Here is a 26,521-nt window from a genome sequence, read left to right on the forward strand (position 1 = left end):
TCAAAATCATGAAGATTATTCATGTTTGACCTAGCTAAAAAGTTATACCTTTCTCTATATATGTTTCTTCTAACTTTTTTGTCCTTGGTTTATTTCACTGTATGACTACTTTATTTTTTTTTAATTTTATTTTATTTATTTATTTATTAAATTATTGGTAACCTTCCTTTTCTCTTTCTTTTTCTTTGGTGCTTCTAGGTTGATTAAGCTCTTACAGTGGCCTTGGGGCCCTGGCTAACTCTAACTATAATCGCCAGTTTAAAGATATATTGGCATTAGCGATACATGCTATGATGAATTCGCCTTTTGGAAACCAACAGGGCAATCTCCTGGGATGTCATCTGGCTCCTATGACATTCCCTTGTAGTAGTAAGGGAGGACTTACCTTGGGACGAGTAACGACTGTGCAAGCAAGTCCCCCCCTAAATACTAGTCTCGCTCCTGCTAGAGTTAGGGGATATAGCAAGGGAGAAACTGCCTTGGGATGGGCAGGGAGAGTGCAAGCAAGTTCCCCAATGTTGGATCGTTTGACCTCACGGAACAACATTGGAAATTCTAGTGATGGTCTTGTCTCTTTGGTAGGTGATTTAGTTGGGTAATAGCTCGGGGAGGGCAACTAAAACAAAACGCAAAAGCATACTTTTTAAAGAAATAAAATTAAGGGGGAGAGAGACAGAATTTATATTTTTTTTTATTTTTTTTTAATGTAAACAAAAAGAAAAGAATTAAAATAATAATAAGAATAAATGAGAATAAGATTAGCTGTTGGGGCTTCTGCACCCACGTAAGATAAAATGATGTTATTGAACAGCTGATCACCACTTGGACGAAAATTCAAAGAATTTGCATGTCCACTAAGGTGATAGAAAAATATACCTTTGTAAGACTAGAATAAGTCCAATCATACAAATTTAGAATTTTTATTGTTCTAAAGATCAAAATTCTACAAAGAAAATAAAAGAGAAAATGAAAGAGAAGAAAAAAGAGGTAAACAAAAACTTTTATGAAAAACAAAAGGAAGATATACTAGGTTTCTAAAGACCCACGGAGTCTCTTGGGCAAACCCAGTGCTTACTAAAATACGTCAAATAAACAAAAGAGAATGAAAACAAGAAATAAAGAAGAAACGAAGCAGGTGACTTAAGCAAAAATAAACAAGCAAGTCAAGAAACAAAAACTTCCAAAAAACTAGAAACTCTCTCTCTCTCTCTCTCTCTCTCTCTCTCTCTCTCTCTCTTATTTAAAACATAAAAAGCTAAATGGCCCTTTACACTTATGTCTCGTTTCTACAAAGAGGCAAAAATACATTTCTAACTTAGAAAGCACAAGTATACTCAAACAAACTCTCTTTTGAAACTAAAAGAAAAATGGGCTATTCAGCTCCCCACTTTTTGTTTTCAGTTCTAAGGACTTTTGGCGGAGATTTCTAGAGGGACGGTCCCCCTCACACTCACTGACACTCAGGTCTGGCATAACTATGCACGCACACTATATGACATCCCAAATCAGCTAGTCCCTAACCTCTCACATATACCATGCCCCACATCCTGCACCCTCTTCACTAAGGGGGAGTGAAGGATGCCGTAATGAAACTTCATAATGGCCGAGTCAAGGATCATGAGGACGCACTAAGTTCATTGCATACAGGATTAACCTCCTACCCCGATCTTAGGAAAGCTCTTTAATGAAGCTGTTTGTTTGGGGTTTCCACTATTTCACCCATCCCCAAGGCAAGGGATCCCATGAGCCCGGAGAATTACGGACCATTATGATTGGACATGTCATGTCCAAGATTTATGCATTAGTGCTTGATTCCCACGTCAGTCGATTTGTAGAGTGTCGAGGACTTAGAGCAGCAGGACAGGTTGGATTCCGGCGGGATCATGGAGCTATGGATCACATTCTCACGCTCAGGTGTATCATCGAGGAGGCGAGGGCACAGAAGCAGAGGATTTACTGTTGCTTTGTGGATTTCTGCAAAACATTTGATACGGTCCTGAGACCTTGATGCACTACAATTTTTTTGTGAGTCTCATGAGTTGAAGGTCAACCTTGGTAAAACCAAGGTTATGATCTTCAATACATCTCGAGCCGTCATGCACCAAGAGCAGTTCACGTTTGATGGGTCACTTGTTGAGATAGTTTCATCATACACGTATCTGGGGATCGTCTTCTCCGGACCCATCTTCACTATGAGACCCACGATGCAAGCCCGCCTGGGCAAGAAGTAAACTTCATTGGCCAGACTAGAGAGGCAATGCTTCCACTCACACTTTCAGGATCCACAAACCAAGGGGCTGCTTTTTGACTCCTTGGTCCACCCAGCAGGGATGTATAGCAGCCCTTGGGCGCCCAACTTGTTGGATACAGAGTGGGCTTGTGTGGAACGGCTACAGGTTCTCATGCTATCGCGGATGATTCGCAGTAAGCCGTCCTTTCCTCACCAGATCATTCAGGCTAAGTTTGGGTCATCCCCATTACAGCTACATGCTGCATTTCAGGTCATCACGTATCTGCACCCAGTCAGGGAGTACGGGATTACACTTTTGGGCGTAGCAGACTACCTTGGCTAGCATTGTCCTCCTCTATGGCACTTTCGGCAAGGGGGGGACCAGAGATGCTAGTATGCACGCATTGAGAGATGGTTTGAGCGACTAGGGCTCCACATGGATAGACTCCCTCACTTCCAGTACACTATGGATGCTCCATTTTCTCCCCTCCTATCATACGAGATCAACTAGAGGAGCAAGGACATGGAGGGGAGGAGGAAATTTTTGAAGTTTGACACTTTTAGATGTCTTATCCTAGTGGAAAGGTAGAAAGATATCTCTAAAAGGCCCACCTATGGCCTCTTGCCAAAGTAAAGGCCTCAAGGGAGGGGATTTCAAACCTCCATTTTTTGAAGGTGGCTTGAGTATTGAGCCTATGACCATGGTAAAGAGGGCACGTGAAGATGAAGTGCTCCTCCATCTCAACCTCACATAATGTGCATATGCACCTCTTCCTAGGTAGGCCCTCTGCTTTGCCGCTCTCGATATGAAGTCTATGTGAAGAGACGGGAAACTGCCCACTAGAGATCCTCAGGGAGTGGGGTAGGTGGATCTGCATATATCCTGGTGGGCCAATGAAACCCTCCTCTGTGATGTGCAAGCAATGTATCTCTGTAGAAGCTGAGCTTCATTGGGAGTTCGCTCGTCCCAACCAAGTCCGGAATGTGTGTAGCTGCAAAACCATAAAGGGAGAGCAAGTTGACTCACCTATTACCGAGTCAAGGAGTATGGGGATTACACTTCTCTCCTCTATGGCACTTTCAACAGGAGGTGACCAGAGATGCTGGTATGCACGCACAAAGAGATGGTTTGAGGAACTAGGGCTCCACATGGATAGACTCCCTCCCTTCCAGTACAGTATGGACACTCCATTTTCTCCCCTCCTGTCACACGAGGTCAACCAAGTGATCCCTGAGGATCTCTTACAGCTACACACATTCCGGACCTAGCTGGGACCGAGCGAGTGAAAATCATCTTCTATAGAGATCACAGCTTACATATCACATTGGAGGGTTTCGTTGACCCACCGGAATACACGTAGATTCACTTACCCCTCCCCAAATGGTCATCACAGTGACGCCAGCCATCACCCTCTCCATGAGTTCAAAGAGTTCTCTCTCTCTTTATGTATCGATATCGCTATGATCATGGTTTTTCTCTAGTGTTCATCATGGGTGTTGATGCCTATTTAGAGACACCACCTCACAGCTCATTTTTCGTCTCATAGACCCTTTGGTCTTCCGAAGACTTTAATAAACTCTGTATGCTGTCCATCCATAGACTTTATGAGAGGTAAGAACCCAATGGATGAACAGAAGCCTCTACGAGCTTTTCCCCAATGACATTGGGGCCAAGCAAGGCTGCCCCTTTCTCCCACACCATTTGGCCTATGCATTGACCAACTTGAGGAAATTGAGGAAATTATCCCCACACATACGAGAAAGGAGGGTATTCGGGGACAAAACGAATGTGCCCAAATCATCTTCCTATTGATATACACAGATAGGCCAGAAATACAGCGGATGCCCAGCAGTAGATGGACACTTAAGATCTTTTTTGCCGAGCCAGTGGCTTGCAAATCAATGTGGGCAAAAGCAAGGCTATGCTTGTCAGAACACACATGGATACCCCACCAAGCGTCGCCTGCCAGGGGCAGCCCATACAGGTGGTAGATTCTTTCAAATACAGGGGCATTGAAGTGCCATGCGATCGCAGATGGGCTACTTGTGTGGATGCACGCCTTAAGGAAGGGGGAGATTTTATTAGGTCTTTGAAAACAAGTTGAATGCATTCAAGAGGCCTGCCTTTGCAAACTGAAAGCTGAGAGAGAGAGAGAGAGAGAGAGAGAGAGAAGAAGAAGAAGCAGCTTAGAGAGAGAGAGAAGAAGAAGAAAAAAGAAGGGGAGAGAGAGAGAGAAAGGGGGAGAAAATGATGGCCAAATTTTCGAAATTACTAAAATTGGATTTTCGCTTCTTAGAGAAATGACCATCGCTTAAGGCCTAGCTCAGGGGCAGGCCAACAAATGCCAACAGGCTAACGTTAGTGTTGGACACTCAAGAAACATGTTTTTGATACCCTCGTCACACTCACACACACACACATTTTTTGTCTTTCCTTTCTTTTTTTTTTTTGGGAAAGGGGGGGGGGGGGTTAAGAAGCAGTGTTCATTAGAAAGATTATACATTCATAGCTGTCTCAAAACGAGACAGCTACTACTCAGAACTAAAAACAGTAGTAAAAGACTTCTAACTGTGCCAGAGGAAGGTCTCCAAGAGAATGCACATCTTGGAGAGATCGATGCAAGAAGGAACGGAAGAAATGATAAACACCCAACTGACAAACATACACACACATATCTCCATGGCAAACTACTAGTGGAGTTATCAAGACCGCCTCAGATACATAAGCAGCGACAAGAAGCGAAACAAAGACGCCCTCTCTACCCGACTTTATTTGGCCTATTCATCCATGAACTAGATGATTGGATCTGGATATACAATGGCACAAAGATCACAATGCAGGATACAACCTTATTTTGCTACTATATGCAGATGATGTAGTTCACTTTACAAAAGACAAGCAGGGTCTTGAGAGGCACCCAGATGCACAAGCACTTTCTGTTCTCAGGTATGCAGGTGAACATTGCCAAGACAACAGTTATAATCATTGGAACGCATCAGAAACAAGCCCCCTTCAACCTTAAGAGGAAGGAGTTGGAGGTAGTTAAGGCATACAAACACTTGGAATTGGAATTTGAAAACCACCACAAACGCAATACATGCATAGAAAAGAGAGCCTGGGTGATGTGTGCACAAGAGTGTGTGCGTCACTCTCAGCAATATTTTCATCAATGAGGTATTTTTGTATCCTTGTTGTGCAGCTACACATTCCTTCATTCATTTACACCTTTTTATCAGGCCCCCACTTAAAATTTTGAACCTGGATTTTTTAATATTTTGAGTTCTATCCATGGACATTAGAATCAGTCGAACAACCTCTTCTGTTTCAAACATACGGAAAGCATCCTATAACCTAGCATTGAAATTATGCTATTACCAGGCATTATCATCGACAAGCTTTTGCACCGGTTTCTCCCCATGTTCAGTGGTAACAACTGCGTGATTCACATCTGGGTATTGAGATGATGAGTGGTTACCCCAGATAATGACATTCTTAACATCAGAGACCTGTACTCCCAGCCTCTCTGCAATTTGGCCTAGTGCCCTGTTGTGATCCAATCTCGTCAAGCATGTAATGTTCTTCTCAGGTATGGAAGGTGCAAACTCCTTCAAGATAAGAGCATTTGTATTTGCTGGATTGGCAACTACCAAAACCTGAAACATCAAATAAGTCTCATAAAGATTCTGCAGTTCATGTTCTCAAAATTTGTGGAAGCCTCTAAAGCTACAAGATTTCACTAGGGAAAAAGCTCTCCAAAACCACCAGGTAAGTAGCGTCTACAACATCTAATCTAGAGGTATTGGCTCACAAACACAGATCCTGCCTTATGTAGCATATTTTGCATGTAGACCTCATAGTTGTATCAGAACCAAAATGTAAACCCAAGTCAGATATAGGATATTTCATATGGGTTCTCAAAGTGTCAAGCTCAGATGAAATCAAAACAAGGCTGATCACAGCAAGCCTAATTATATGCAAGGGGAGGCAGAGCAACATTGAAATTGATTTCTTGTGTGTTATTAGTTTGAATAGATTCAAATTTAACTTCGGCATTAAAAAATTCATGCATTCAGCATGCTAAACAAGAACATCTCCCGGCATGGCAGGTGAGTAAACACACAAGCCAGTCTCACTGCAAAGTGCATCAATCAGCTGACACCACCTCTCTTCGAGATCCAAAGGCCATATAAATATAGATGCCGAAAATCCAGCTTGGCAAACATAATTGTGCATAGCAAGAAACCAAAATTATTGATACACATCCTTTTAGGCACATGGCCAAGTGGCTGCCCAAATGAAAGACATCAATGAAAAGACTGGAAGAGAAGAAGGGCAAGCAAGCATCTGTGCACAGAAAAGAACACAAACTAAGAAGGTGAGGAGAAATATATTCAGAGTATAATGCAACACACATGCTAAAACTGCATTACTACTTTCAAGTCACCCATAACTCATAGGAGTACAGATGGCCTTAAATACATCGTTGGTCTTTCTCGGTGGGACTTAAAAAGGGTATCGGCTGTTCAGGTCCCTTGGCATGCATGCAAAAAAAATTGTGGATGCCCCACTGACCAGACTAAAAACCTCCATTGTGCCTGACCATGAGTTGGGCATTGCCTTACATTTGAGAAGCGCATTAACATTTTTTCTTTATTCAGTAAATTCATATTGAGAAAATTTACCTTCACATTTCTTGCAGCATACTGTTCAAGAGCTGACGCTTGTGACTTGTAAATAGAAACGTTTTTTGACATAACATCCTTCCTCTCCATACCCTCTTTTCTGGGAAATCCTCCCACCATGATTGCAATGTTCACATCTTTACAAGCCTCCACCACATCTGTAGTGGCAACAACACCTGCAATACAACCTTACACCTCTTAGAACTCTTACAGTTCTGAAAAACTTGCAATAGGTAGCAGACATCAAAACTTTCAAAGGATTACAAGTTGAAATCCAGCCAAGTGAAAGACAGTTGTTGGAGGAACAAAAGCTCAGATCCAATAAAAGAGAACCCTAGCATATTTAACTACCTTTTAGCAAAGGAAATGCTGCGTCAGTTAATTCCATCTTCACTCCATTTAAAGACTCTGCAGCTGGAGGAATATCCAACATATGCAAAATGATAGGCTGGTCCGGACCCAACATGACTCCCCTCGCAATCATGGGCACCAATGCGTACCCAATTTGACCTGCACATGAATCAGCATCAAAGGATCATAAGGAAAGCACTGACCAACAACTTCACTTTGCAAGTACTCGAAGGCAGCAAGCCAAGTCCTTAAAATAGTAGTAAACAGATCTAAAAATCTTAGGCGAGAATTGTGCATAGGAAATTACGAAATCCCCACTCAAAAAAAAGGTTCGCAACCAAATTGAATGGTGGCCTTTCACAAGCTTTCAATAAATAAAGAATAGTTGTCCTTCCCATGAACAACACTTTTACTCCACTAATATTAAGTTACGTTCGTAATTCGGAAAAATCGAGACTAATCATATCAAGCCAGCCTCTGGGCATTACGGATCTTTAATAAGAGGTGCTTGGCAAACTAAAACGTCGGCACTCTGTGATTTCATACATGTTTATTTGCAGCATCTTCTTTATCCCAACTGAATCTGGGCCTTATGGATCTTTGATGAGAGGTGCTCTAATGTATTGGCTTCAGTTTTGTATCGCCGTACAAGAGATCATTTCTTACCGTCGCCTTACCATCATAGTGATCCCTAGCTAGGATTCCGTTCTAGCTAACAGGAGAATTGCGAGATCGTGGGGCTAACATAGGGGGAAGAGAGTGATCAGATGCCAGAGGAGATGCGAACGGATACAGGAAACAGACCCAAAAGGGAAAAAAGAGTCTAAACAAGCTGGAAAGCAATAATTCGAGAGAGGGGAGGGGGATCAAACCGGCAGCGCCAGTGACGAGGACGCGGACGGGATCCTTAGCCATGGAGAAGGGAGAGAAGGGGGGGAAGAGGTGGAAGGGGAGGTAGAGATGATGCTGCGAGGGGAAGAAGAGGATGGAGCAGGTGGGAGGTCGGCTATGGCGATGGCAATGGCGAAGGAATTGGCGCAATAGTCGCAGAGAATTTCTGTTAACGAAGACGACGATGCTTAATCCTTTAGCTTTCTTACCTTAATTACATCATTAGAGATCTCACTCCTTTTGAGACCTTGGAGGTCTCCCCATCACTTCCTCCCTCCTCCTCACCTCAACGTGTTGGTTAACTCGCTCTTCCCTATGTTCCTCCTAGAGCCTCTTCACGTAAGACGGTTGTGAACCCGGGGGCTTTTCGTAGAAGATCTGATTGCTCCTTCGCCCTCTCCTCTGCGGTTGGTCCCATAGTCCTTGCTCTGGAATAGGGCCAACATCAAAACCAACTGTTAATCAACCTTGATAAGGACAGGGTGGCCCACAAACCACCAGCAGCCAGCAAGAAAAAACATGAAAGACAATAACAAGGCTCTAAGTGAAAGATGCATATGCGATGTCCACGAAGGGTCAAAGACAAGAAATTGGACACAATGCCATCTCAAAGGAGACTCCCAGATCCCAAACCAAATGGACCTTCGAGAATGTAGGCACTTTCTATTGACGAAGACAACGATGGATCAATGTGCTTACTTACCTTAATTACATCATTAGAGAGCTTCATTTACCTCTTTAACCCCTTTGCCTCTTTTGAGACCTTGGGTATCTTACATCACTTCCTCCTACTCACGAGAACATGTGGGTTAACTGACTCTTCCCTATGTTACCCCTCACAGCCTATTCGTGTGAGAGGGGTGGTTGCAAAGTACGTGGGCGCCAAAAACCAAGATGAGTTCACAAATGGGGAACATCAGGTTGGAGTCCCTACTTTGGAGTAGGGGCCAGCAGCAAAACCAACTCTTGACAAGGCTAAGGTGGTCACCAACCACCACTCTCGCCTGAATACACTCTAAGAGAACGATGCATATACGATGTCCACGAAGGGTCAAACACAAGAAATTGGACACAAAGTGGGCCCACATTTGATGGACTTTCAAGAATGCAATTCCTCCCAATGGAATTTTCCTCATTTTGGTTCACTGCAACTCCTTGTATGCATTACTTTCCTCTTCTCCCCTCAACGCTACTCCTATGAGATGTTGATCAAAAACAACATGATCCATAAAACCAATTCTTGACAAGGCTAAGGTGGTCACCAACCACCACTCTCGCCTGAATACGCTCTAAGAGAACGATGCATATACGATGTCCACGAAGGGTCACACACAAGAAATTAGACACAAAGTGGGCCCACATTTGATGGACTTTCAAGAATGCAATTCCTCCCAATGGAATTTTCCTCATTTTGGTTCACTGCAACTCCTTGTATGCATTACTCTCCTCTTCTCCCCTCAACGCTACTCCTGTGAGATGTTGATCAAAAACAACATGATCCATACTCCAAGTAAAGCTTACCAAGGTAAAATATCTATCAATCAAAATTAGGTGACAAAGGGATATATTTGTGATGCAACCACAATGGCTACCCAATATCCTATCCATCATCCTTGAGAGAAATTCATTCTTTTTGAAACCCTAGTGCTCACTCTTTTTTGAAACCCTAGTGCTTATCATGGTCAAAATCCTCCTCACAGCTAGAAGAGGCCTAGGGCCCTGCCCATTTGTTTGGCCACCTTTTGTAGGGTTTTTTTTTTCAAGGCATCCCCCCCTATTAATATGATACGGCTACTTATACTTTTTTTTTTAAAGTTGTTCTTATTTTATATTTAAAATTTGAGCATCTCATAAGTAAATAGTAGCAATACAAATTAATGCCGTTTCTTAGATTTTATTATTCATGCTCCATCAACATCCACCATCCCCTACTCAATCTTCTTGACATAGCTATAACAAATGGATCCTATTTGTGAATGGATGCCCCATTGAGGTTATAGCCATTTACTTAGCAGAAAATGAGGACCTTCCACTCTCACCCCACATATTGCATAACCTGATTGCAATATACTTGCATGTAGCAAAATGACTTAGTGGTGGATGTAAGGGATGGATCTTTACAGATACCCTCTTTGCAATAATCCAAGGTCTGTAACTTTGTAATTTTTCTCCTTGTAACAATTGCCTTCCTTGTGTATGTAACATATCATGCTTTGCACTTTCTTTCATGATTATGATTATGCGTTCTTCATATATCTTGACTTAGGGCATCAATTTAGTATGTTGCACCACTCTTGATAACCAATCTTATGATAAGCCTCCCATGTAGCATCGATACCATGGCCTTTTTATTTCAATTCTAGAGGCCCCAAACTCTCCCTGTAACAAAAATTATTATCCAATTAGGGTAGAGTTGGGATTAAGAGGGGGTTTCTTGATTGGTTTGCTTAACATTTTCATTTTAGTTTATTGCTTTGCAACCAATTTCCCAATATAGAGCTATGATGATCTTGCCAATCTTGAGCACCCATATACCAATAAGTATTTCGTTTTGTATATTTCAATGTAGCCTTTTATTTTGACAAGTCATGAGCATCTACCTCCTCATGTCCATCATTTGACATGCAACTTTCACCAACCACTCTTTTCATGAATGTGCAAATCGCCTACTCTATCTCATCCATACTCCACAATGACTACCCTCCATCACACTTTCCACTTGCTTTTTGCCACCTTTGTGTGACTTGGTATTTCTTTTACAATAATTACTTGTTTGTATATGCAAGGTGTGCAAATCTACACGTTGCCTCTTGATATAATTTATTTAAATCTCTCATTTAGATAAGCCAATGCCCCCATTTAGTAAGCTATTCTACTTTGGGAAATTAACTTTATGATGATTTTGGAGTCTACAACCTTAGAATTCAGTTCTAATAAAAACTATTGCAAGCAAGTGAGATTTTAGTAATAGCATTTTAGTGCATTATGTATGTGCTTTCATATTGGACACTTTTATTTGGTTCTCATGCTAAATAGGGCATCTGAAGATCCCTAAAACTAAAGTTCAATTATGAGTTAAGGGCACAGAGAGCAAATGGAATGATTAAGTCAAGGGCCGTTGTGGATTATTTTGCTAACATTTATTTATGTTGATTTTCAAAGGCTTTTTCTAGAGAAACGTGTATGTATCTATAGCATTTCATTTCCCCTTGCTTAGTACTTATTCATATTAAAATCCCTCCTCACTATTGATCCTATTATTAGTCTACCTTGTGACTTGTCATCATCCATGTTGCTTGTTTGCAATCATAGAGAATGTGACATAGTCCATCAATCTTACCTTTTTTCCCGTTTTTCATAACATGTGACTCTCCACACCTTTACAAGTTTACCTTCTTAATGTTCCAAGTTCACTAACTTACTATCTCTAATGCCTATGTCATGATCACTAATTTTTATATGTGGGACCACACATATAGTGGGTGCATCGATTAGTGATTTATCCATGGACTTCTATCAACATCCTTCTTCACATATCACTATTTGTCAGTGGATGCACCATATATTGTAGCCCATCCTCTTCTTTGCCAACTTCTACTATTTGCCATAGATATTATTTGTAATTCACCACATAAGGTGCAACCTACATGCAACTTTTCTTGAGTGCTTCATAAATTTATAGATTTTGAAATTGCCAACCTAAGTGTCTACACTTTCCCTTCCATTCTTTGCTATGACTCCCCTCCTCTCCTAAATTCCCAGTGTTATCAATTGTCATAACATGTGTAAACCTTTGATTTTTTCTTCTCACTTACTCCTGAGGTCATTAAAAAATATTAAATTGTAATGGATAAATGTGATAATCTTGTTATGCTCCTTGTGTTGTTGGTGTGATTGTTGACAAAAAGATTGTGATGGTATCATCTACCAAATTGTTGATAGGTTAGTTGGCATGCTTCCCTTGGATCATGATGTTTTAAGAAACATCTTGCAAATGCATGTCACAATATCCTTTTGATATAATTTGACAAAGAGTTGGACATCTGCCTCCTATGAGGCCATGCTGAATTTGTTTCTCTTGACATTTATTGCATTTAAGAAAACTTGTCAATTATCAATATGTTAGAGGTTAACTTTTCCTTGTAAATTTTTATCTTAGGACTTCAAAACCCTTAATGTCAATGAAATAAAATGGATATTATCTATTCTTGGCTACATCCTTTCAAAGTTTGGAATATAAGAGAATTGGTAGAATGATCAAATAATAAGAAGGTGGCTTTATTTTTCAATTAAGAACCTTTAATATCCTAGGTAATTGATGTCGATAAAATAGTTCATAAGGCATATATATTGGAGGAATTGTTCTAGTTATTTCACTCATTCATGATCAATGACCCTCTCAAATGATCCACTACTGTGGGCACTTCTTTGTCATTCCTCCAACTATGTCCATAGCAATACATCACCCACTTGTTCCCTTCATGTCCCCTCTTATTGATTGCACTTACAAAAATATAAAAGGGATCCATCCATTCATTTCCAAATTCAAAAAAGGAAGAGGTGATGTGTAACTTGAACTAGCATGATTTGGATGGGTTTTCAACTTGAACTTATGTGTAACTTGAGATAGGGTGATTTGGATGGGTTTTCAACTTGTGCTAATGTTGTTGTACTAATGTCAAGCTTTTTTGCTTACTTTATAATGATGGTAAGAATTTCTACTTGGAGTATGATTCAATTGATGGTCAAGATCTCACTCCTCACAATATACTTGTCTCATAGACATAAAGGGATCCTCAAGTTTTGGATTAGAGGACTCCATGCAATGTCAATCACAACTACAATTTCCATTGTGTCGAAATGACTCCTTCATCGAGTTAGCTTCGAAGATCATCCACATGAAACCACAGATTAGGAACTGAACTAAGTGTGCATTCTAAAACTCATCATCCAATTATGTTATGGGATTTGAAGGTCTCCACAATCAAGGGCTAGGACGTGTATCTTTTGGGTGACTTCCAATGTTCTAGTGTATCTTTTGGGTGGCCTCCAGTGCTCAAGTGTGCATCTTGGAACTGACCAACCAACGCTAAAGAATCCCTTGTGGATGGGGCCACTATGGTATGGGATGTGGAGCTCTCATGACCGAGGGCTAGAACGCGTACCTTATTGGTGACCTCCAATGTCATGCCTCTAGTAGGAACCATTACCCAAGTTAATCAATGTCCCTACATTGCCTCTATAGGATGTGGAGGTATCCTAACTGAGGGCTAGGATGTGTGTCTTTTTGGTGACATCCATTGCCCTACCTCTAGTAGGAGACACTATCCAAGTGTGAATCAATGTCCCAACACTTAGCCCATATGTATGTATGTATATATATATGTATGTATGTATGTATATACATGTATACATATAATGGGTCTCCCTTGACTAATAGGTGAGTCACTAGTGACCTTGGGTTAGCTATGGATGCAACATGCTTCCACTTTTAGACATTAATGTCCACATAAATAAATATGGCAAAACTTGTTTTCAAGTTATCATATCTTTCCCAAATTGAATCTTTATCAAGCCTATATTTCCACTGAATATTATACTCAGTAGTGATTCTATTTAAGAGATTCCTTTTCCTTTTTTAGATGCATGTGGAAAATAGTTCAAATATTCTAGTTCTATCAATTTTGTAGGAGATTCTAAATTATCTCCATCTTCAAGTATTTCCTTGAGTCTGCACACATAAAAATTTGGAGAAACCTTAACTTTGAAAAGGAGTTCTATGCTATAGCATTAATTTAAATCCTAAAGATGCAAAAAGGATCGCAATATATGTGGGACATATTTAGATATTTTCAAGTCTACAAAGTTTGAAAGTCTAGTTTTGGAAATGTGAGATACACCCACGTACCTTCCTTAAGAATCGTAAGGGTACATTTTATATCTGCATAAAACTTAGTTCTATTTTGAGTCCCTGTTATGGAATCTTTATCCTATGCATATATTTCCTTGCATGTCTAGTACAAACTATTTTGCACTTTATACTTCAATTTTTAAGAACTAAGGCAATGGATTGGAAATGGACTATATCTTGTCACCAAATGCTTAGCACTATTATAGGTAAACTCCATCATTGGAAGGCACCTCTCCCAATTTGATGGTCTCTTGGAGACATTTTCCTTCCACATATCCTCCATAACTTGATTCACCATTTCTATTTTCCTTTCATTTTGAGTTTGATCACACCAACTCGGGCTTAAGTGTAGTTCCCATTTTCTCAAAAATTGTATGCTAGAAGTGTGCAGTAAACTTTGAGTCTTGGTGATGCTGATTATGTCACTAAGTAAATGATAAAGTTTGAATATCTAATCAATAAATTGTTGTACTAATTACGATTTACTTATTTAAGTTTCTTCACATTTGTCTTAGTATTTAGTACATTGATAAGCTACTACCCAAATTAGATCATGTTCTCTACTTGTTTGGGGTAATATTGTAACCAAATCCATAGATATTCTTTCCCACTCAGCATTAGGAATCTGGATGAAGAATGCCTCCAACCTTAAATCATTTAGCTTTATTAATCTAGCATTGTTGACAATTTACTACATAATCATGTGCATATGCTTTCATTTTCATCAATGAAAATTTTGATTTACCAACCCATAGGTCCTCTAATACTAAGATGATCTACACTAGTTTATCATTACATTCATATAAGATTATTTATTCTTTATGTCATTTGTATTATTAATACACACTTTACCCTTGTAGGATAACAATCCATTGTATAGTGATTTGTAACTTCATTCTCAAAATTGGCATTCACAACTCTTGAGAATCCTTATATACTCTAGAGCTACCATCCTACACTTCGCGGTGGCCAAGGTGTAACACGAGGTTAGGTATAGTAGGGTTAACGAGAGGTATCGTAAGTGGGGCTTAGGGGTGGGAATGCTTAACAATAGTAACAAGTGTGGGGATAAGGGAGGTAGTAGAAGGTACTGGGTAACAAGTGTGGGGATAAGGGAGGTAGTAGAAGGTACTGGGTAACATGAAGCCAAATATTAAAGTTTATAAACAAGACAAAGGGTCCATTAGGCAAAAATTAGGTAGTTAAATAAGTTAAGTACAGGAGTGTATGAAAGGTCCAAGGGTAGCAACAATTTTAATACAATGGAGTAGAGCTTGTTGGTAAAAGAAGGTAGATGTAAGTATGAGTGTGTAGAAGGGTTAATTATATATAAATTTATGTATATATATAGTGACTCCAATTCATATTTAAGAAGGGAGATAAATAAATAAATAAATAAATAAATATATATATCCCTATCAATGTATTTACTGTAAGGTAACTAATCTGAAAAGGGTCATAGTGTACAAAAGTAGAGTGCTAAGTGAGTGTTTACAATTAATAGAAAAAAGTGGGGGATATAAAAGGGAAGAAAAATTAGAGGGGTTGGTGGTCAGGGGAAAATTAGAGGGGTTATATTAGGGTATAGTAGATATAAGAATTACTAAAGGTACAAAAGAGGGATAAAAATTAAAAATTAGGCGGTTGGGGATGAAATAAGAAAACTTAAGAGGGAGGAAACAATTTAAAAGCAAATTAAAGTAGAAACAAAGGGACTGGGGGTGATAAAATTTTTCAAATAGAAGAGTATAACTTAATATAAATGAAGGGTGAAAACTTTACCAAATTGAAAAAGCTTAAGGTAAGCTATTAAGAGGTTAAAACTTAACAGTCATAAGAGAAACTCATAAAAGAATAGTAAGTTTTAAAACTAGGCTCATCAATGAACCAACAACCTTTGGGAGGTTCCAAAACTAGGGGGTAAGTTTGGAAAAGATAATGTGTGTGTGTGTGTGTGTGTGAGAGAGAGAGAGAGAGAGAGAGAGAGAGAGAGAGAGGATTCCCTTTATGGTGATTATCAAAATCTATCTAGCTTACAACAAAGGGGTGGTTTTGGGGTTAGAGTCAGGGAGATGTGTGTGTGTGCGTGTGAAAAATGTTTTTGAGAAAAATGTGTGTGCGTGTTTGTGGCCCACCCCCAACCCAGAGGGTAAGACTACATGGTGGGGAGTAAGCCCACCATGTGGAACTTACTCCCAACCTAGTAGTGTGTAGAGAAAAAATGGATCAATATGATAAGTGTCAAAAAGTGATGTCACTAGCATAAGTGTATCCCAGTTCCATAGTAGGGTGGTTGCCATGTTTATGTGCATAAAAAGTAATAATTAGTAATCAAATTAAATGGAATCAAAACATTACCTATTGAAAAATATTTATCTCAAGCCAAAAATTATCCAATGATAACATGACTACGAATTATACATAGTAAAGAGTTATCCAATCAATGTGAATTAACTGTATGGCGATAGCCTGACCAAAGGCTATTTGGGAAATTTGTGTATGTGTGTGTGTTTAGATTTAATAGTCCCATCCATAAATTAGCCATACAACTAATTCCACCATTTGGATAAAAAGTTATATATGAGAAAAGTGCAAATATATTCATGACATCTAAGTTGGGAATTGCAAAAACTTGAGAGTTTGCAAAATTTCTACCAAAATTGAGAATTTATAATCAAATTGAGTTTAAAATAGGAACACAAGATTGGAAAAGGGTGTTGAATCCATTAGGTAGTCCAGGTTCCAAGGTCAGGGTCCACTTACCTACCACCATCCAAACCAACCAGTTGTTAGAACAATGAAGTTGAATTTGGGTAGACAAGTAATGCTTGTATCCCTCGGCTTGTTATCGCTTGACCAAAGAACTTGAACAAACCTTCGGATTTCTTTGATAAAATGAATTTAAGCAAGGGGGTTTATATTTTCATGCTAAAAATGAACTTTAAAATATAGTTCTAGAGGCTAATAAATAGAAGTGAGGGTGATAAAGGGGTTTAGCCAAAAAAATGCAAAACAAAAACCATCAGGTAAATCAAGGAAAGTTTGAAAGGGGGGAAAACCACTCCCTTGTGAAAAATCTTAACTTACTTTCTAAACCAAGCAAATTACTTTGACAAGGCATTAAATGGGGAAAGATAAAAGCAATTAGGTTGACACTTTGACAACATTAATTTGAATTAGTCAGTTCATAACTGTTTTAACTAAAATTTAAAAGCTAATTACTTTAATTAATAATTAAGAAATAAATAAAAGGTTTCTTTAAAAAAAAAGATAGGCCAAGATAGAGAATAAAATTACAAAAAAATAAATGAATTACTTAAAGTAAATATTACATGAGAAGGAAGAAAGGATTAAATAAAGGTGCTCACAAATAAAAGTGTATTCCAAGGCACTCCTTGTAAGCGTTTTCTTTGCCACTATTGATATGTTACAAGGTTGATTCTCCGACAAGTCTTCCTTAGCTCACTTTGCCCTCTACCTTCCTACTTAAGAGCATGATATTATTTATATTTGTCTCCATTTCTCCAACCTACCTTCAACTTCATTGCATGGCAATGCTTCTTATGTAATGGCTGGTTTGGTGGCACACTACTTGCTCTAGTTATAATGGATTCGTGTTCCTTCTTGCTCATGCTGGTAGTGCGCACTAGTCCGCTAGCTCCCTTTACTGCTCTTCCTCTTGCTATCACTTACATGCGCCCTTGAGCTCGCTGCCGTGTTCTTCCTCTCCATGGCTATATTTGCTACTCAGATGCGTAGTCCTCTTCTTTTCAAAGACTCGCTCCACTTCGCTTCTCGTAACCTTAGCACGACTTTTAGCCCTTCTCTTTGTCCTCTCCTCTCTTATTTGCTTGGCCACTTCTTCACCTTTACGACTCTTCTAGCTACAGTACTCTGTAGAGTCCATGCACTTATATCTCTACAGTTCACCCTCTCTCGGTGTGCTAGTTCTCTTAGTCTCTTCACAAGTGGTTGAAGCTGGGTTCACAGCTGTTGCTACTCTACTAGTTGTGTGGTGCTGAGCTGACAAGTGAGCTTGCATTGGACCTCTTATCATGCTTACGGATTTCCAGTTCCTTACTATTGTGCACTGGTATGCGGCCTTCTTAACAATCTATGTTGATAGCTCCCTTAGTGCTTCCTTCTTGCATGGCGGTTTGGCTAGGTTCACACTCTACCCTTCGTTCGAGCTCTTTTAGCTTGCTTTTTTTTATTGGTCCTAAGTCTTCATTTTCTTGATCCTGAGTGTTAATTGGTCCTAAGTCTTCAATTTCTTGAAAGTCACGTGTTGAGGCATGGTTTTACTTGCTGTAGACACATGTTGTTTTTAAAAGCCTTATCATAAAAATGCTCTTAAGTATTCTTCCCTTTTAAGGTTCTTTTGTGTAGTCAATTGTAGGGTTGACTGGATTTTTATTGCTTATTTCCTTCTGTTAAACCATTAAACTCCTCAGTAGTTGAAAAATTTTCCTTCTTTCACTTTTTATATATGTATATAACCTATTACAATAATTTATGTGTTAAAAAGATAATGGACAGTTCCTTATTTAATACTTTTAGGTTATTTTTAAGGAGGGTACGGATGGCCCCCTCACCTATTTGTGTTTCCTTTAGCTTTTTGGAGTTATCTTATAATTTTGGTGTCCCTTAAAGTTCTTTTCTTAATTATTGTCTAAATTTAATTTTTCTTTGCTGCCTTTGTATTAAAACTTACACTATAATGTAAACTGATTAATGTTTTCAAAGAGTCAACCAAATTGCTATTTTAAAGTAATTCAATTTCTTTTAATGTTTTCCTTTTAATTCTTTGTCTAATTGATTTATTCTAGTAATTGCTTGATAAGTTAGGCTCTTTTACACAAGGGAGCTCTTTGTCCCCTAGATTTTTATTTGTCTTACATGCATAGTTTAATAGAGAAATTTGTTGTTGTTTCCTTAAATTATTGGGCCTAAATCACCTTTTCCCTTTGTCCTTAACAAGTTTTGGTTTGATTTTTTTATTCTGTTGCTTTTATTTTTATTTTTTCTTATTTATATATATGGCATATATATATTGTGGCATACATTTATCATACAAATAGATAATTTTTTCTTCGCTCACACACACACACACGCACACATAGGGAAGTAACAATGACAAGGAAAAAAAATCAATGGAATGTGACAATCGGAGAGAGAGAGAGAGAGAGAGAGAGAGAGAGAGAGAGGACTACTATAGCACAATATTAATGACAAGAAAAACTAATTTAATTCAATGGGGAGAGAGAGAGAGAGAGAGAGAGAGAGAGAGAGAGAGAGAGAGAGAGAGAGAGAGAGAGAGAGCGTCTAGTGCCATGACATTGAAAAGAAAGACTAATAATTACTTGAATGTGTGTGTGTGTGTGTGTGTGTGTGAGAGAGAGAGAGAGAGAGAGAGAGAGAGAGAGAGAGAGCATGGAGGAAAGGAGATGGGGAAGATGAGAAAATAGAGGGAGGGGGAAGAGAGTGGAGTCCAAGACAGGGGAGAGGAAACAAGTGTGTGTGTGTGTGTGTGTGTGTGTGTGTGAGAGAGAGAGAGAGAGAGAGAGAGAGAGCCATTTTTGCACATGCTCGCCAAAAAAACGTACCCATATTTGCCCTTGTAGCTTTTGACTTTGTGGCAAATAAGGCATTGTGCAACAAATGATTCAACATCAACTTTAAGCTTGGGCTAGAAAAAATGTTGAACTATAGTTTGATATGTTGCAACGATACCTCTATGCCCATGTAGGGTGGTTGATGCACCTCTTTTAGTACTAAATGAAAAAATGATGCATTGATGCACAAGCGATTTTTCATAAAAAAGGTAGTCATCATGAATGGAATATGAGGCCATAGGTTTCTTTGCTTGGTTGGTATTGATCATTGGTTTAAAACGGTCAATAAAGGCAACCCATTTTATGTGTCTATCAGAGATCACAGGTTGAGTAAGGAGATGTCTAAGGCTTTGGTGATCAATTTTAATAAGTAACTCCTAAACCAACCATAAGATAGTGCTTCCAAAGTTTAAGGGCATGGACTACAGCGGCTAACTCTATCATATGTGGAATAATTTAGCTCTGCTGGTTTCAACTTACGTGACTCAAAGGAAATCAGATGGTTATCTTGCATAAGAACAACCAAAAGACCCTACACATTGGCATCAATGACCATGACAAAGAAAGGTCACGTGAAGTTTGGCATGGCCAAAACTGGTGTTCAGGACATTGCCTCTTTAAGTCACTGGAAGGCTAAAGTGTGTTTTTCTTCCCAAGAGAGCATGAGTCTTATGTAGAAGTTTAGTCAATGGATGTGCCCTGTGTGCAGAATTCTTAACAAATCTTCAGTAAAAACTACATAGACCTAGAAAAGATCGTAACTCATGAATATCTTTAGGTTGTGGCCAGTTCACTAATGCCTCTACTTTCTTGGGATCTACTCAAATACCTTCATCTGAAACAATGTGACCAAGATATTCAATTTTAGATTGGAAAAATGAACTTTTCTCTAGGTTGGCATAGAGTTGGTTTTCGTGTAAGAGGGAGAAAACAAGATCCAAGTATTTCTCATGTTCCTCTCGACTCCTTGCTATAAACAATGATATCATTGAAGAAAACTACCACAATGTCCTGATAGGTTAGGAAAATATCATTCATCATTCAACTAAATGTGGAAGGTGCATTAGTTGGGCCAAAAGGCATAACAAGGAATTTGTAGTGACTGGTTTTGGCCTTAAAATAAGTCTTGAAAATAGCAGGCTCGTTTACTCTCACTTGATGATATCTTGACTTAAGATTAATTTTGCTAAATATTGCGGCTCCTTGCAACTTGTCAAGAAGGTTGACTCTCAGAATGCAGTATCGATTCTTCATGGTTATTTTAGTTAAGGCACGGTAATCAATGCACATCCGAAAAGTCCCATTTTTCTTCTTGACAAGAGGTACCTGAACTGCTAGGTCAAATCAAGTCTTGAGCCAAAAGGTCTTCTACTTGAGAATGAATCTCTTATTGCTCAATAGGATTATGTCTATATGGTGCCTTGCATGGCGGAGCACTACCTAGGATAAGATCAATCTTATGGTTCTCAGGTCTAGACCTCGTCTAGACTATGGAAGGTGAGGGCGTAAGTCTTCCATAAAACAATCAACATAGGTAGCTAGAAGAGGATCAATAGACTCTTGCTTAATTTTTTCAGTCATGGGACTAGCCTCGACCTTGATGACCATAACAAGATATGCTTTGTCATGTTTGCACATATCTCTTTTAGCTTGGGTATGTGACAATAAAGACACATAACTACAATGGGAATTGTTTGTGAGACTTGCAAATCATTAATAACACAATGAAAACTATACACAAGAATATGCACGATCTTCAAAACTCACAAATGGAAAAGATGATGGGTGTGATCTCCCCCCATAGGAGTGGTGCTTGTCTTCCACTTCCTATGTATTTGATCGATTAAACAATTTTGAACAACAACTGCTGATACAAGCTCATTTCCTTCTCCTCGTGCACTAGTTGGAGATAAGCCACACACAACCTTTCCAAAAAAGCTTGCCTTTTCTAGAAATAGAGTTTGTTCTTCCCACTTTAGTTAATAACCTTGAGCTAAGCCTCTAATGTTCCAAAAATTAAAATATGTACATGAGCATTTGTAATTTCAAAAACTAGGCTTTCTTAATAAGCCTCAAGTTTATTCACCACATCACTGGTTGCGCCTTATGTGCACAAAAATGTTTGCCACCAATAGCCATCGCTCGATTAGTTACTCTTCCCATGAATTCACAACATCCATCAATAATGAAAATATTTTAAGCATAAGAAACCTTGGAATCAATCACCAATATTATTCAATCTTTCAGCATTTAAGTGATGCAAAATCAAAACATCATAGATGGATGGTGCACACATGTGACACATACCATCACACGGTACACACAATGCTACACATGCATAAGATCATACGGATGGTGCACACATTGCTACACATACTGTTTTCATGTAAGTGGTGCACACATTGCTACACAATCATATGGCCATAACCATATATCCAGCCATGTGTACAGATGGTGCACACACTGCTACACATATCATCACTCATCATATAAGTGGTGCACTCACTACTACACACTCATCACACAAGTGGTGCACACACTACTACACACGTACGGATAGCGAGCACATAGTGCTTCAGCTGTGCAACAAAATGCTAGATCCCACAACTAAACACTAAAAGATTTTAAAAACTCGGGATTATCCCAATTCTTTTAAGGGGTTCAAAGCCAACTCATTCTCCTTCCATCTCCACTACATTAGGAACAAAGTAACCAACATTTGGAAGAACGTCTTTAGAGGCTCATCTAGCACAATGGATAAATGGAGCACAACAAAAAAAAGGACCAAGATCTTCCTCCAAGCAATAAAAAAGAGGGGTAACTGAGCTAGAAGCAAAAGAAGACAAGATCTTGAAAATCACATCAGAATCTTAGAGAGTGACTCCACTGAGGCAAGGCAAAAAAGGCTCAAATAGTGCAGAGAAGAGCTTTGTGTAGAAGCCACAATAGACACATCTCATGCAAGGATTTACACAAGAGTCTAGTGGGCAAGCAAGGGAGATAGAACCAACAAGGATCTGTTCTAAATTTGAAAGAAAAAATACGCTCAGGAAACTTTGGACTACATTTTTCAAGATGATTTTTTGATTAAGTAGATTCTAATTACCGTAGCCTCCCATTTTCAAAGAATCCTAGGAGAATATAGTCATCACTACAGAGAAAGCAAGAAACAGAACTCTTTGCCATATGGCTAGGTAGAAGGCTGTAGCAACCTTTGATACCCTTTTCCTAGACAAATATTTGACTTTAGAAAAATTAAAAAGTGTAGACCAAATGGCAAAAGGGAAAACACCTGGATAAGATGGGCTCCCAATTGAATTCTACCAAACCTTCTAGAACACAGTTGGCCCTTACTTGTTAAACCTTTGGGAAGATTCCATTGATAAAGGCTTTCTAGACCCAAGAATAAACACTGGGATGATCAAGCTAATCCCAAAAGGCGGTCCTAATATGGAACTAAAGAATTGGTGCCCCCTTACAATGTTAAACACTAGCTACAAAATCTTCACAAAGTCACTAGCACTAAGACTCAGAGACAAGATGCAAATTTGGATCCGAGAAGACCAAAAGGCTTTCATTAAAGGCAGGCATAGCTTAGAGGCAATTCTCACTCTTTGGGAGGGATTGGAACACGTAGAGGAAAGAATGGAGTGGGCTTTCTCAAGATCGATTTCAACAAAGCCTATGAAAGAATGGAGTAGGGTTTTATTTTATCATCACTAAAGAAAATGGGGAGTGGGCCCAACTTTGTAAAATTTGTGAAAGTCCTTCTTCAAGCGAGAAAAAAAGTTGAAATAAATGGCAGAGTCTCTCCCTCCTTTGCTCTCAAGAGCTTAATTAGATAGGGATGCCCATTAGTCCCATTAGCTCCCTTGCTCTTCTCCATTGTGGCAAAATCTCTCAGTTGGATCACCCAAAAGGAAGTTGACAAGGGAATGATAGTAGTAGGCATTCACGTAGAAGGAGGAGAATAGATTGTTTGCTAGCAATTCATGGGTGACACCAACCTCACTCCATGATGATAGTGGAAGTGAGAGAGGGAGAGAGAGGAGTGCACACAAGATTACTAATTGTACACTAAGTTGTATTCCATGAAAACTGAGAAGGTATACATGGACCCCTTAGGGCTAGGGTTAGGGTTTATTAAAAGTTTTTCCCATAAACTTTATGGTGCAATTTACACACCATTTTCAACACCCCCTCTTAAATTTCACTACATAAGAAGAGGGTGCTTTAAAAAACACAATTTTTGGATTTTAAGCCTTGTGAACCAAATTGATTCACATGTTGCATGGGTGGATCCTCTATACTCTACTTTGGTGGAAGATAGTGCCACTGTTGGTTCCTTCTTGCTTTACCATGACAAAGCGGTAGAGCCAAGACTAAATCAATATCCATCGGTGGGTCTTCTATCATTTACACTTCCTGCCCAATCAGCATCTGCGTATCCATGGAAGTGTAAGTCAGATGGCTTGTCATAATGTAGTCCATGATCCCATGTACCATGAAGGTATTTGAGTACTCTCTTTTGCTATTGCAAGGAGGCGAGAATTCTTGTGATTTTGCATGAATTGACTAAGCACACCAATTGCATATGAGATATTTGGTCTAGTGACAATCAAGTAGATCAAGTTGCCAATGAGCTTTCTATATTGTTGAGGATCTGAAGCTAGAGAAGTGTCAAGTGGTGACAAATCGATATTGCATTCCATACAAGTAGGGAGTGTCTTGCAGTAATGTAGGTGAAAGTGCTTAAGTACCTTCTGAGTGTACTTGCACTGAGAAATTATAATTCTTGTAGCATTTCTCCATATTTCTATTCCAAAAAAATCATGGAGTTCTCCCATATCCTTCATGTCAAGTTTTGAGGTGAGTTGACTCTTTGTTTCTGACATGAGATGTCCATTGGAGCCAGTGATGATTAGTCATCAACATAAAGCAATACAAGAAGGTGAGAGTGCTCTCAACGGAAGCAAGAATGGAAGAAGGAGAGAGAGAGAGAGAGGGAGACAGAGAGCCACACAAGTTTTGGTGGGTGCAGAACCACCCTAATCTTCTTTTTCATTTATTTATATATGTGTTTGAGTATTGTACATAACTGGGGTGAAGGCACAGTGACCTTTAACCCCCACAACCTCCCACTTAAAGGACAATGTGCCTTTAAGGGAGAACAACCAGTGAGCATACTATCCAATGCCCATCAATACATGACAATACTCAAACCGCTGACTAGGTAGACTCTTCGTCAGCATATCTGCAGGGTTATCGTCTGTATGAACCTTGACAAGCTCTATGCGCTTGTCCTCAAGTACCTCCCTAATGAAATGGTACTTGACCTCAATGTGTTTGGTCTTTGCATGAAAGACCGGATTCCGTGCTAGCTGAATAGCACTCATGGAATCACTATGCAATGTCGGTACACCTATATGAATCCCCAAATCTCCCACTAGCCGATCAAGCCATATAGCCTCCTTGCAACCCTCTGTGGCTGCAACATACTCAGCCTCTGTGGTAGACAAAGCAACGCACTTCTGTGCGCGAGACATCCACGACACTGCACCACCTGCAAAGGTGAACACATAACCAGAAGTGGATCTCCTACTATCCACATGCCCTGCATAGTCTGAATCTGTGTACCCAAGTACACGCATGTCTCCTTTACCAAAGTAGATGCACATCTCCTTGGTACACTTCATGTACCTCATGATGCACTTAACTGCCTCCCAATGCCTCTTTCCTGGATTAGCCATATACCGGCTAACAACTCCCACTGCAAATGCAATGTCTGGTCTAGTAGCTATCATAGCATACATAAGACTCCCAACTGCTGATGCATAAGGAACCTTGGCCATCATGGCCCTCTCCTCATCTGATTTGGGACTATCTGTATGACTCAGTTTCACATATGGAGGCAATGGAGTACTCACTGCCTTCCCCCCCTCCATATTGAAACGCTGCAATACTTTTGTAACATACGCTTTTTGTGAAAGCCAAAGGAGTTTCCTACTCCGATCACGCGTGATGCGCATACCAAGAATATGACCTGCAAGTCCCAAATCCTTCATATCAAAGGCCTCATGCAACTTGGCCTTTAAAGCATCTAGCTCATAAGTATTCTTGCTAGCCAATAGCATATCATCCACATATAGTGCCAAGATTATCAGGCTATTATCTTTAGCCCTTTTAGTGTAGAGGCAGTGATCAATTTCACTCCTCCTAAAATCCTGGGACCGAATGAAAGCATCAAACTTCTGATACCATTCTCTAGGCGCCTACTTAAGACCATAGAGACTCTTCTTCAGCTTGCAAACTAAATGCTCTTTGCCCTTTTCTTCAAAGCCTTCCGGCTGCACCATGTAAATTTCCTCATGCAAATCCCCATGCAAGAAAGCTGTCTTGACATCCATCTGCATAAGCTCCATATCCTCTAATGCCACTAGTCCAAGCATGCATCTAAGTGTGGTCATCTTCACAACTGGAGAGAATATCTCATCAAAGTCCACACCCTTCTCTTGCTTGAACCCTTTAGCAACCAAACGGGCCTTGTACCTAGGCACATCATCACTTGTGACCTTCATTTTGTAGACCCATTTACATGGCAATGCTTTCTTTCCATGTGGCAAAGAAACCAAGTCCCAAGTCTTATTCTTCATAAGTGAACTCATCTATGATTGCATAGCATACTCCCACTTGCATTGATCCTCACGCATCATAGCCTCTTTGTAGCAAGAAGGCTCCCCACAATCAGTAAGCATCACATAGTCTACCCCTGGAACAAACCTATCAGGTGGTCTAGACACTCTAGATGATCTTCTCAAGGGCATTTCAGCTTGCTGTCCC

At 39.6% G+C, this 26,521-nt stretch overlaps 2 protein-coding genes across 2 annotated transcripts in view; both read right to left on the bottom strand.

The window, feature by feature from the left end:
• The window catches only part of LOC147888105 (malate dehydrogenase), a 34,146-nt gene extending 25,796 nt beyond the window's left edge, over positions 1-8,350 (bottom strand). The window contains exons 1-4 of the mRNA XM_087393428.1: positions 8,137-8,350; positions 7,265-7,423; positions 6,914-7,089; positions 5,607-5,884 (exon numbers count right to left, since the gene is read on the bottom strand). Of these exons, the coding sequence (XP_087249554.1) occupies positions 5,607-5,884; positions 6,914-7,089; positions 7,265-7,423; positions 8,137-8,179 (656 nt within the window). The 5' untranslated portion in view covers positions 8,180-8,350. The remainder of the gene's footprint in view (positions 1-5,606; positions 5,885-6,913; positions 7,090-7,264; positions 7,424-8,136) is intronic.
• A 118-nt stretch (positions 8,351-8,468) lies between these two features.
• The window catches only part of LOC147888106 (uncharacterized), a 36,755-nt gene continuing 18,702 nt past the window's right edge, over positions 8,469-26,521 (bottom strand). Inside the window, exon 4 of the mRNA XM_087393292.1 lies at positions 8,469-8,583. Coding sequence (XP_087249418.1) covers positions 8,469-8,583 — 115 coding nt within the window. The remainder of the gene's footprint in view (positions 8,584-26,521) is intronic.

Source organism: Dipteris shenzhenensis, chromosome 22 (assembly GCF_047967505.1).
Source record: "Dipteris shenzhenensis isolate YYH24624 ecotype China chromosome 22, Dip_SZ_1.0, whole genome shotgun sequence".
Lineage (NCBI taxonomy): Eukaryota > Viridiplantae > Streptophyta > Polypodiopsida > Gleicheniales > Dipteridaceae > Dipteris > Dipteris shenzhenensis.